This window comes from Dysidea avara, chromosome 9 (genome assembly GCF_963678975.1).
Source record: "Dysidea avara chromosome 9, odDysAvar1.4, whole genome shotgun sequence".
Taxonomy (NCBI): Eukaryota; Metazoa; Porifera; class Demospongiae; order Dictyoceratida; family Dysideidae; genus Dysidea; species Dysidea avara.
In genome coordinates this window covers 7,358,882-7,372,720 of record NC_089280.1, presented here as the reverse complement: position 1 = coordinate 7,372,720, position 13,839 = coordinate 7,358,882, and the positions used below count along the sequence as shown (strand labels likewise).

The window sequence follows — 13,839 nt, the reverse complement described above, 5'->3', positions numbered from 1 at the left end:
TGCATTCACCTGAGCCCCTCCAAATAGCTATAGTATTAATATCAAAATGGTGAACATGTGTTCACTCCCAATGGTTTTGTACTGAAACAAGCATGTTTTCATGTTGTAAACATGTTTTCCCACCTGAATCGTCCATACTAAATGTATGGGATATTTTTAAAGCCTCATAACTCACTTGTTCTTGCCCATATCAAAGCACTTTTAAAATAAACAGTTCTGGCATTTGAAGGGCTTCACAGTGCTACTAAATGTTTGAGCAGCTGGCCCTTTAAGAATTATTAACAAGAAAGGAGGGCTCAGGTGTACGCAAACAGACTATAGTACAACTAACTAAAGTTGTAACATTTAGCCTAAATCCTTGACTTATGTTCTACATTGTATAGTCTTGCTGCATTCCTAATTAATTTGTTTGAATTCTAAAGGCTAGCAGTTTGACTGCTTTTTGTCAAGCTGTTTTACATGGAGAATCATAAGTTACTGAACATGCAGCATAATATGCTGCAGATGATTGTCTTACAAAGCGTGCAGTCTGACTCAGCCTTTTGCTTGACTAATTAATTGTAGTATTTGATCATGACTGATCTAATGAAGTGAAAGCAGTAAGAATCTAAAGTTCTTGGGAGTTTCACCCATGCTAAATACCTTTTCTGAACTCCTATTAGCAGATTAAATCAACTGCACAAAATACACCATCACACTTGCTCCACAGGATGGAATTACCATCTACCAACACAATATCCAATAAGGTACATAGTTACTTTTATTCATCCCACTTCAGTGTACCAGATTTTTCCTTAATTGTAAGAGAATAGAATGATCTATCAAACAAAATAATTGAGGACCTAGCTATCTAGTAACAATAATGTATTGACGTGGAGAATGTGTGTACTTAACTACCTGGATCACTTACCAGCCTGGCTATTGACCCATGCAGTATTCAATCATAATCGTATATAGAATATGATTATACAAAAAGGATAGCTAAGAGAAGATCGCTTACATAGTTATGTTGTACCATTATAGGTATTGAAGCTTATGAATCAGAATTAGAAACTGACAGTGTTACTTAACATGTTATGGGCAGCTGGTTAGCACTGTTCTATTGGTTAAGACACTGCATGTGACAGTGACAGGAAAACTGTTGGACATTTCAACTATGTAATTATTGTCTGTTTATTCATGTGAGAGTAATAGCTTGTGGACTGAAGTGCTGCATTGTGTCATACTTACACAATTGTTCCAGATATTGCATGGTTCAACAATATCCATAGCTACGTAGATTATAATTCTGACTCACTCTTATAATGACACGTGTATGGATATTTCTGGCTTGAAATAAAGTAATGTTTTAAAGATGAACCAATAATGATATCAAACAAATTAAATTACAATTATAATCAAGCAAATGAAATTACAATTAATCAATGAATTATAAATTCGCTGTCTGTCAGTTACCTAAATCCTGGGCTTGCTAACTACCTGGGATCCCGGAGGTGAAGAAAGTACACACCCCTCATAAAAACATGATTAAGGTTTGTAACTCAAACTGTACAGCAAAGCCAATGGGTTGTTTGACTATAAGACTAGTACTGATGTATCTTATCTGGTAAAACAATCCATGTAGCAACTTGGCAGTTAGTTAGGTGTTTTTTTCCTGTAGAACTTCTCATACATGGTGACAGCTTTGTGAAAATATGTACAATTGTAAAATTAATTTGCATTTATTTATTATCATGCACGGAGGAGTATCCAACACATGCAGTATATAGGGTCTCAAATGATTCTGAGTAAGTCAAAGTGATGTGTTATATAATGCATGTTCACACTGACAGAACAAGGAAATGTGATGATTGAAACAATCTTTGAATACTAGGTAGAATTCAAATCACAGTACAGTATACGTGTTTGTGTTAGCTAACAAATTCTAATGGGGGATCGGATTTGAAGCAGGAATTATGTAAGGTTGATCACATGATGAAAATGCTCTATACATACTCCTGCAGAAATGTATCCTTACAGGAGCTGCTTAATTTTGTTAATTGCATGCTTTAAACAGGCTAGACCCAGGTGTCCTATACAGACCTTAAGCACTGTAAAGCCTTAATAAAACTAAAAATAATAAATTAATATTGATGTTTTGCCATCTTGCATGAAATTTCTTCCCTCTCCTATATGGTAGTCCCAAGTATCAAGCATATAATTATTGTGATATTCTACAAAGGTAGTATACATGGAATGGTGAACATTTGACATTAACTGTAAATTAGAACAACGTAAGCAATTATTGTACATTTTATCATTATGATTTTATATAATAAGTTGTTGTCTTCCCATATCTTCTCTGCTTTTACACCTCATTGACACAAGCAGCAGCCAGCAGAATATAGCACATTCAAGCTGTATGTTTCACCTCACAAGATGGTAATTGCTGATAACAGACTTATCTCAGCAGTATCTTACGAGGATTTGACATGACTTCAACCAATAAAAATCTGCTTGCTTCCAGCACCTAAAAAAGCTAAAAACCACTTGAGACACCAGTTGTTTACCTAAACCTATATATGCTAAACATCTGTACATAGGTGTAAATAACACTCGAAATAACACATACCACTGGGATATCATGTCTTATGTTTGCCTATCATAATTAGCTATATTCACCTATGACTTTGCCTATCAATTTAGCCTTTAATGTTAATTGCCATCAAATGTTAATCTGTGCTGGGCGTTACTACCGATTGTTGGCTTTGAAGTTTACAATCAAAAAGTTAGTGATGTTAGAGCTTTTTAGTTTCTGTTGTTTCTGCCTTGTCGGGCCTATCAATTGTTAGGCTTCAAGCCTTCAACTTTGCTATCAAATTAATGTAGCTTTGCTTATCAATTATGCAAATTTTAGCTATGTCTGTTGCCTACCATCTTATCGTATTTTCGAGTGTACTGAGTTTTGTGTAAGTTTTCAAAAGTTTGCCATAGTATCCAAAGCGATTCGTGAAATTACGGAAAAGTCGGAAGCTTGACAGCTTGGTTTCCAACTTTTTAATGCACAGGCAAGGTTATACCGAGGGTTATACTGTGCTCGAGTAGACTGTGCTAGGTCCGAGAGTTCGTAGTAATCAGCAAGATAATCAGTGCTCCCAGTCTCCGATCGTAGTGATCGCATATCCGTCTAGCTACTGATAGATCTTCCTTGTCGTTTAAACGGAGAGTTGAACCAGAGCTGACTCCATAGTACCGTAGGTTGAAACTCGTCTCGTCTCACAAGCAGTGTGGTCACAGGGTATGTCACGTAGCTTTTTGTCTAGTGATCTTTTGTGTTTGTGTCGTTGCCGCGCCAGACTAGTGCACCTATCCCGACCTATCAATGTTAAGCCCTTTTTTGTATGATTGGTAGAGAGTTCCACACCCTGGGTAAGCGATAAAAATATGATTTCATATTGGCGTTGATGTGGGCTGTCTTGGGGTAGAGCTTTGTGCTAGCAAATCTTGTAGTACCGGTAGTAAAATTAACCACGAATACACATTATTGATGACCTTAACAGTGAAAAGCTTAGACAGCAGCGTAGCCAGAGAGTAAGAGGTGTTCCTTCGGATGGCAGTGCCCTCAACATACATAATTAATTAGACTCATACATCTACGTACACACGCAGTTAGTACAATGACTGATACAGTTTTGAATTGCTGAAGCTTCCTTGTTACAGAGCTTCGGATCTGTGTTCCTTAGAAAAAGAAACTATTTTTGGCTAAAGTAGTTCGCACTTTCGGCTGCAGAAAAAACACGGGGCTGGCCCTACTTCCCCAGTACAGGCAAAGTGGGGATTTGACAATTCCATGAAGCAAATTCCCTCTGAAAGAAAGCACTGTTATGAACAATGCATTATTTCAAGTCCTTTTTGTAGTTGTAGCTTGGTCCCACCAATCATTTAAAAAAGATTGTCAACAATCATTGTTTTCCATGAGTACTGATTAAGAATGCACCCAAATAAGTGCTTAACTGGCCATTTTACAAAGATAAATCGCAAAACATACGGGAGAGAAGTTTTTCACAGTACTTTTTTGTACCTTGATGTGTAGAATTCCCCATACGCCTCTTTTTCCATTGGTCGTTGTACAAAATGTTGCATACTACCCGATGCACATTTTATCAAACATTCTGATAAACTAAACACCATCTCCATAAACTGAATTATGCAGAAGTTATGGTGCAGACAGTGTTATTTTCTGTAATTCATAAAAAAAACTAATGTACAATGAATGCGTCAACGTTTTCGACATACTATCGCCATTATCCGAGGTACAAACTGAAAGGATATTTTTGAATGCCCACACCTAGAGGATATTTTGCTGGTAAATCTCCTATACTTCCTCTATATATCCCGTATGTACTGGGGGTTATGAATTATAAGTGCATAGTCACAGTAAAGAGTTCATAATACGTGACTGAATTTAATCCAGCTTTGAAGCACAAAGCAGATTTGGTCATTGTGTTGTAACTTCATAGTGAACTTCTCACAGCGTCTGTTCGAAGTATTGATTTACTGTATAAATCTGTATTTATTAGGACCAAAACCCATATCTTTTTTGAGGTCATGTGACTCTGCTCATGTGATATGTTTGCCATCAAGAAGTGACACAGTGAAGGCTATGGAGATTAAAGTTGAGGGGTTTGTTGCACTTTGTTTGTCGGGAGCACATGGTATGGCTACAAGTAGCTAGTATTTGTGAGTGCTCGATTGTCAACACTAGATAGTACTCAAATAGTAAAACCCATCATCGTTTTCAGCCCTAATTTTCAGTGGTGCAAATAGGATAGTCCTACGTATCTTTAAGATACTTTACAAGTAAATACATCAGTAAATGAAACCATTGTAAATAGACTTATGCACTTGGTTATGTATCATGCAGTACAATAGTACTGTGTAGTAGGACCACAAAGATGTGGGCGTGGCCCATGAAAAAACATTGGCCAAAAATCAGCCTCACTTCCCTGATAACAGTGAAACAGTATTGGTTAGGTAAAACTCCAAGCCTTCAGATCGATCCTAAACGCTTTCAATAAGTTGCTATGAAAATTATTAAATGGAATTTTCTACTGACTGTGTAGGTAACTGGCTGATGCCTTCAGACAAGCGTAACTCGGACTAAGGCTACTGGCTTGATTTTTTCACTGTTCATCGTTACTTCGGCCCGAGAGGTACTTTTTGGCACACCGCAGTATGTACAATACATTCTTCATGGACTTACCAGTGTTCTCCTTTGTGTTCCATTCATCTTTGCTGACAGTGAAAAGTGTCAATTTGGCGGTAACATGTGATGGCTACCCTTTGTAACAGAAATTATTCGTATTTTTCATAGTGGCTACTTTGATCAAGAGTTCATAATATTTGTATGGGGAGAGTGTCTAACTGGAGTGCATTCAGCAAAGGCACTGCTGCAAGTAACACCCCAGGCTTCTCTTAGAAGAAAGGCTTGACCTTATCAACGCCAATCATCACCTATCAACAGTTCTTTGTCATCAGTAGAATCAGGCTAGAGGTGTACAAATGATCAAAAGTGAACTTGCAGCAGTGTGTTTGTACAGGCCAAACTGGCAGTTAGACACTCTCCCCATACAAATATTATGAGCTCTTGCTTTGATTACAAAGTTGGTTTTCAAATAGTTCTTGATTTGTAATGCTGTGTAATGGGTTGAACATAGCTGACAACGAAGTGTAATGGATACTTCACTTTTCAGACAAGCTGGGGCGCATGGTACCATTTCTTTCTTTTGATGCAGTATGCGTGGGTTCACCGGTCATTAAAAAAAAAAAAACAGTTAACAAACAAGTACAAAAAAAATTTGAAATTTTCAACTAGAGTAGGGATCATAGCACATTGATAGTACTGAAACAAGCTGGAGTAGTGCACGATATTAAATCACAGTAAAACAGTGACTTATTGTTTTACTGTGATTTAATATCATGTGCTACTGCAGCTTGTCTATAAGTCACTGTTTTACTGTGATTTAATATCATGTGCTACTGCAGCTTGTCTCAGTACCTTTTATCAATGTGCTATGATCCCTACTCTAATTAAAAATTCCAATTTTTTTGTGTACTTGTAGATAGTTAGATACATCTGTTGGGAGACAGATTGAATAAATTGTACGGCAGAATGTTCTATTAAGGTAGTTAGGTAACTGCTCTATTAAAGTATCTTGATCTGGCTAAAAAGATAGCTACGATAGTTGCTGTGCTATAGCAACTGGGCATTGGGAAAAGTCAGTGAGGGAGTACTGCCCCTCCACTTTCAAAGTGTGGAGGGGAGGGGGACAGTTAATCCCTCTGTCCCCCTTATTTCTCTGTGCCTGATTGTATGAACTTTGAAACTGAAAATGTGTAACATGGTCAACCTGCATGTAAGGCAGGGCCCTGTGCTAGTATATTTAACAATACTATTTTTTTTTTTTGCTTTTAGACAAGGATGAGCCTGTCAAAGTGCTTTCCTGTCACTCGTCTAATTGATTACAACAACTTTAACTACTACTATGCTTATGGCAACACTCTACCAGAAGATTTTCTACAGAGTGTCACAACAGATGTCAGTGAGCCAGCCATCCTATCACTAGGATGTGGTGACATTCGATCATGTTTCTACACTTTGTGGAATAATTTTGACCAGAGACACTCACGGAGCTTCAAGGGCATCCATTTTGTATTGAACGATAACAGTGCAGCAGTGTTAGCTCGTAACATCATCTTCCTCTACTTGTGTACTAAAATCCCCAGAGATAAAGATGACGTGATGAATTGGGTGGCATCTTTTTGGTCTATCTGGTACTGCCTTGAGTTGCTACCACAACACAAGCAAGTATTGGTGGATGCTCTATCACAACTTCTTCAGTGGTCAAAGAGTATCAAGTTGTGGTCAGAACAAGTGGATAATCCTTTAAGAACACTAGTCCGGTTTACCACACCCACCAGCCTCTCAAAGATCCGTCATCTGTGGCATATGTGGTACAGTGACACTCGTCCTGTGGAACAAGTCAGATCTGCACGAGTAAAATTCCTTAAAGATACTAGAGCAGATGAGCACCATGACTTGACTCAAACTCATTTGGTGCAACTGTATGGTACTTATTTGTCTAATAAATTATCAGAATTAGATATCAAACCCATAAAAGATGAACTTGATGATCATTATCAGCATGGTAGTGTTTTTGCTGAAAAAGTATTGGGATTACCTGTTAATCCATCCAGGGAAATAAACAGCACTTTCTTTGAACACCCAGATGGTGTATACACTTTACACTGTAATGCATTCCCATATAGATGCTTTTTCCACACATTTAAATATTCTCCAAAAGAAATGAAAAGACTTGGATATACTGGGCTACCACTCATGGTGCAGGACAGCATGTTTACTCAGCATTCATTACTTGCAAATTGTGTTCAGCAATTTTCCATATGGGTAAGATCTTGTGCTGAAATATTATCTACTTCTCAGAACATTTTATTCACTTTTGATTGCTCTGATGCTCTGGAATTTTGCCACGGTGTGCAGAGTAACTCTATAGCACTCTCTGATTCCCTTCCAAGTTTGTTTGATGCCATTTATGCATCCAATTTGATTGACTACATTGCTCCTCCCAGCTTTGTGATAGTTGCTATGTCCATTTTGAAGCAAAAGGGGCTACTATTTACTGATACATTCCGTCACACATTTGTAATGTACACCTCAAAGTACATAGAATCAGTGTTTGGCTTTGATGAATCATATCTTCCTTTGATCTGCGGGATCAGGTGCATTGACCATGACAGTGAGTACAGTAGTCAAGTATCGGTAAAACCTGTTCCTTGTTTTGCTGAACTGGATGTTTTACATAGTGTTATGAGAAAATCTTTTATCTGGCAGCATGTTGATATCATGCTACTAAAGCAGATTACAGAGAAGGACTATACAGCCATACTACACTTGTTGTGTAGTTCTATCAAGCACATATTAACTTGCTGCATACAAGTTACCAGAGGTTTAATGGTTGAGTCTCTACTGTGTACAGAGACGGTGGTACTTCTGCTGCAGTCATTTGTTTCATGCCTGGACAGTCAGGAATACAATTATACCAGTTGCAAGTTTTGGGTGCCTTTGTGTAGCCTGCTCCTAGGTCAAAAGTGTCTTAAGCCTTTCATTATGTCTCTTCAAACTCAAGCATTGCTACATGGACTTCATCTTCATTTAAATTTATCTGATAGCAGTTGTCCTGTGTGCAACCAGAGGCCAATTTCAGATTTAATTAGCCAGTGCTCAATAACAGTGCAACAACATATTGACACTGATGAACCCAGGGTAGTTGCTTTAATCCACAATGTTTCTCCAATAGATTCCCTTGTTATGAAGGCTTGGGAAGCTGGAAGCAGTGAAGATTTTCATGTAATAGACACCATAGCAAGGAGAGAAAATGATGGCAGCAAACCAATGATCACCCTCGATTTTTTTGCTCCTACTTACTTAAAGAAGGAAAAATACAATCTTACTATTGTTTTTACTAGCATAGCTGTCAATAGGTCTGTGGTGATGGTACACAAAAGATTAGCTGACTGTGAGTTCACTGATGTATGCTATTCCTTTTATAAATGCATCATGCCTTTGCCCAAGGCAGGTGACTCATTGCTAGGTACATTGCTACAACATTCTGGTAATGTTGGTAACTTTGAGTCTGTAATATCTTTAAGTGACCAAGCCATGTCTGTTCTAGAGTGTAGTCATCTTGCTACTGAACAACCAACTAATAAAACAGTCCGGATCAAAATAAAAGATCTTCATACTGATATCTTCTACCCCTATCCTGTAGACTATAATAAAGTCTCCATCAAATTTTCTCGAAAGAGCAAAAAAATCACAGTGCTAGCTCATCGAAAGTGTCACCAGGTATACGAGGAAGAGGCAGTATACATTGTCAACCCAGCCAACATTTTATCACTTCCTGAAATGCCTATTAGTAAAAAGGATCTTGTTACTTATTCTGCACTTCAGTATAGCGAGGTAGAGCGTGGGATATCAAAGAATAAGCCTCCTGAAGTCAATGTTAAAATAACGTTGGCAACTCTTCTGCAAAAATCTGATGAAAGACATTTTTTTCAATTAGTGTATGCTGGTCAACCTATTACAATGGACCACCTCTATCATAAGTGCCAATGCTTTTTGATGGTTGAGGGTTTAAAGTTTGATCTCCAGAACAAGACACCTGTAATTGATATGCATTTTTGTTTTTTAACACCTGAAAAGTGTGAGGCGATGTACACACAATGGGTAGCCGTCTACAGTAGTGAAATGAGTGAAATGAAGCATTTCACCATTGATGCAATGGAACGTGATTTGCTGCATAAAATATTTACATATTTTGCACAACGCACAGTACCTACATCAAAGCAACCCAGCAAGATATACCAGCTGCTTGTTAAAAAGAAGATTGATCATTTCTTTACCAGAGCAGTAGTCTATCCTTTGTATACGAACATCAATAAAGTTGGTATTTTACCACCTGACCGGCTTCTATCTACTATGCTTAATGCATCCAGTGCTAACAAATCAACTGCTAGCAAACCCTCAGCACCTGAGAATAAATGCAATTATTGTGGAAAATGTTCTGAAAATCTTAAAAAGTGTTCCCGTTGTCGTGCAGTGCAATACTGTAACCAAGACTGCCAAAAGAAGCACTGGACCATTCACAAATTTGCTTGTCATTCCTAAAGATAACTTTTACATAGATGCTAAACTTTTTAGGAGTTCTCTGATTTTATGGTGTTGTGCATTAACTCGGTTGACTTTTCTCATTTTTGAAATTGTATCTTGCTTTATTTGCTGACAAAGTATGCATCTTATGTCCCCATGCATTGTATTACTGACTCTATATAGTAGTGTGAGTACAAGCACCATGCATATGTAGGGGGTATATATAGCATGGTCCTGTGTCATTATATACAGCTTTGTCTGTTGTACACCATGGTCATTACAAAGTACACAGATGTAGTGGCACTATTGTACAAACTTTAGAAACAGGCAAACATACCCAGTGTTTGGCACCTCTTATAGTATATTCTTAAGGCATTAATACTCTTGCAGTATTGCATGTACTACTAGCCTAGGAAATGTTCAGCTTTGTATGGCATGGCAAGAAAATAACACGAAGCATGCATATTGCCAGTGCTATACAGCATTGATGTTGTTTTGTTCCAAGGCCACAGGAGCAATTGTACATCTACAGTAGCTCTGCAGCAGTATAGTACATGCTTGGAGTTTCACGAGAGCACTTTGTAAGGGAGCATGCTGTACATGCAGCATATAGGTGTACTATATTATTGTGAGGACTAACCGTTAATGGTAATCATGATTGTGAGTCTTGTGAACAAGGGCTGCATGAAGACCTCAGATTTACATGATAAACTTGTAATTGTGTTTTCAGCAGGCCTGTAGGGAAGTCAGCAAAAAGGTCCTCATTTTCAGTAAAAAGGTCCACAATTTCAGTACTTTTAGTGACTGAAAATCTGAAATGTCACTAAATTTAGCCTTTTTGGTATCTATTTCAAAATATTTCCTGGGGAAAGCCACATAGCCTCAGATCCTTCTTTAGCACACCTCAATGTAATTCTGTATCATATCACACAAAAGGTCCACCTTTTTGTTTAAAGAACCTATCCAGGTAAAAGTCTGGCTACGGCCCTGTTCAATTACCTTTCCTATGAGTTTCAGGTCTATTATGAGCTGACGTTATTTGTAAGAAAGGTGGCAAAAAGCTATGCAAGGGATTGGCACTCACTGGAATGTACAGCTCGATGTCTGTGAGACAGTTTTAGCAAGTTGTGCCATTGTGTATCACCCCCTTTGTATCAATAATTACATTTTTATTACTATTTATACAATAATTATCGTATAGCCTAAATATTTCGAAGTTGAGCGATGTTGCTGAAAATAAAATTTTCACAGATTTGCAAACACTCCCAAAATGTATTAGACTATATGGAGGTCAAGGCTAAAATTTTCGCTGATAACCCCCAAAACCGTGAAATCAGCAAAAATTCACCCCCTCAAAATATTTAGGCTATATGGTATGATATTATTATAAAGTATTTGATTGTTCATTTCGCTATTTATATTGCTAAACATCTTAATAGTTTATGACTAACATCTTTGCAATTATAGAAAAGTAAAGGGGGCATGGTCATCCAATATCCAGATTTGTTACCTTTCTCTACTTCTGTGCCAAATTTGGTGTTTTTATCACAAAATGCACAATTGTTATGTATATTTTGCTAAGCCACTGCACTACTGTATATACTTGCAGACAAATAATACACATATGATGCTAAGACATATAGGCTTTGCAGTGCAAAGACACTGATTTTCCCTTCTCCAAGCTCTTGTACTTGTAATTAAGTTGTAGCTATTGGGGTAATTTGTATTCATGTTATCTTTGTTTTAGCTAGTTGTCATATCGGTGCTAGTTTTATGTTAAAAAATTATTTTATCCCTGCTTCAGTCTATATAAACCATAATAACTAAATTGGGTAAATGTCCTCTCTTGTTTCACTACTTTTTTTGGTATTCCCTTGTTTCACTACTTGATCCGTAATCCAACTTAAAATTTATATTACTTGTACAGTATATACAGAGTGTTCTTACAAAATCTTTGGTGTTCAGAAAGGAGAGGTGCCTGGAGGGCTAAACCACCTCCTTAAAGCATAGCCGTGAGTGCTATATGAAAAATAAAGCACAAGGTGCTTGGCCAAGATGCTAATAAAGCACAAGGCGAAGCCGAGTACTTTATTAGCATCAAGGCCAAGTGCCGAGTGCTTTATTTTTCATATAGCACGAGCAAGGCTATGCTTTAAATGATTTATGGAACTTTCTAGTACACTAGGGCTCGTAATTAACATGCGTTGCATGAACTATTGGCAGGTTATATAGAGCCGGTACCGGTTACACTGTTTTGCCGGCTATTTTGCCGGCAGTGGAGGGTATAATACTAGAATGTTACGTGCATTAAAAAAAAAAACTTGTACAAAAAACCTAAGAAAGCGAAAAAAAAAGTTGTCTAAGCGAGGGTTCGAACCCGGGCATCCGTACTCATAAGCAATGTTTGTAACGATTATACCACCGGTGCTGCACGCAGCAGCTAGTCATATTATTTAGTTTCTACGTTATAAACATCCGACTGAAGTGAACAAGAGTGAAGAAGAAACCAAAGCTGAACCCTAGCCTACTCCTAACGCTAAGGAACTACTTTTCGCATCCCCTAAAGTTGAATGCTCGGGACAACCTACTAGACGCGTGCCCTAAAGTTGAATGCTCGGGGCAACCTACTAGTGCCGGCACAATAGCCGTTAGTGTTTGCAAACCGGTACCGGCTAAATATACACTTCGTGAACGATTAGCAGCCTGAATGCACAAACTTTTTTTTTTTTCCCGGGCTTGATGGACTGCCCTTGCCTACCACCCCCAGCACATAAATGGCCTGTGCTGGACAAACCGGGACTTTCTTAGTCCACGGCAAACTGAGACTCTGCCCGAATCAGCTCCACAATTGGGGGAGTCTTAACATAGTGACCGATGGATGAGCGGGCTCCGCGGATGCATTGTATGGAGGACCGCAAGAGAGAAAAAGATAGACAGCACCTTAACCACCCCATGACAACAGAGTAATCATCGCCCCACTTAATTGAAAGTTGATGAGCCAAGCGTTGATAAAAAACAGAAGCCTCATGAGCCAGACCACCAGAGGCAGACATTACCAGGGGGTAAAAGAGGCATGCTCCTCCTCACGAATTCTCTGAGCATACGCGCGTTTCTTAATGTTCTCGTGCCTCCGATAACAGGAGGCCAGTGATGAGGACGCATTAGAAGCAGCCAGAGGGTTGAACACCCGCACATCCACAAAACATCTTTCACTTCTTCCACCCCAAAAACCATTCATGGCGATGTCAAGACGGGCACCATCTTGGATATTGGCAGAAGCAGGGTAGTCCTGCTGTGAAACTGGCTGGAGCTCTACAGCTACCTGAGAGCATACTTCAGTCAACAGGGTAGCAGTTAGACCTCTGATCTCATTGTGTCGGATAGAAGGTAAGCCACCCTTGGGACAGGATAAAGCATGCTCCACTGAAAAGGAAGTCCCACATGCACAGTGAGCAGGAGTCCGCTGAGGAGACCACCCATAACGTAGTGCCACGGCATCGTGAAACGCGGACTTATGCAGTGCAAAGCCATGTTCCTGTAGGGGCCGGGTGGTAAGCCAGTTGGAGGCCCCTTTGGCTGAGGCTAGATCTAAAGCGCGTTGAGAGGAGGAATCTAAGTGGGTACGCAAACTGGAAGATCTATCCGAACACAAACTAGTTTAACAAAGTAACTCACGCGTATTTCACCATAGTCTGGCATGGAAGACGTTCATCGCGTATTTTGGCAGGTTTTGCTTGCAACCCACAGTCAATTCTATTGTGAGTCAGATGGTGAAATATTTCCGTAATATCTCCAGGACTTGTCCGTTTACATTAACAAACGTAACAGCGACGTTACCTTCTCCCACCCATCATTGCAGCATTTAGGTATGTCTATAAAAGCAATCCAGTGATAGAACTCATATTGGCTGGGGTGATTGATTACTCAGCATGGCGAGGCTATCAGCCTTCACCAGCGTGGGTGATTAGTCGTACTGGCGTGAGCCCTGCAGGCTATTAGCCTGCGCTAAGGCACGTGGGCAACTGTGCTTTATTGCCCACAAAGAGTGCTTTATTTGTTCAATAAAGCACTCTTTGTGGTCATGAAGCACTGTTGGCTGGCCGGCTGAGAGTGTACTTTTTGAAATTTAT

The 13,839-nt window shown here is 38.9% G+C and overlaps 1 protein-coding gene across 2 annotated transcripts; it reads left to right on the top strand.

Moving 5' to 3' along the window:
- The first annotated feature begins 3,013 nt into the window (after window positions 1-3,013).
- On the top strand, window positions 3,014-9,901 carry LOC136265609 (uncharacterized). Of its 2 annotated transcripts, XM_066060494.1 has the most exons (3): window positions 3,014-3,277; window positions 4,560-4,662; window positions 6,455-9,901. In XM_066060494.1, the coding sequence occupies exon 3, from the start codon at window positions 6,461-6,463 to the stop codon at window positions 9,725-9,727; it is 3,267 nt and encodes a 1,088-aa protein (XP_065916566.1). In that variant the 5' UTR covers window positions 3,014-3,277; window positions 4,560-4,662; window positions 6,455-6,460; the 3' UTR covers window positions 9,728-9,901. The 2 variants fall into 2 exon arrangements, with proteins under 2 accessions (XP_065916566.1, XP_065916565.1); XM_066060493.1 differs by lacking the exon at window positions 4,560-4,662.
- Window positions 9,902-13,839: the final 3,938 nt, after the last annotated feature.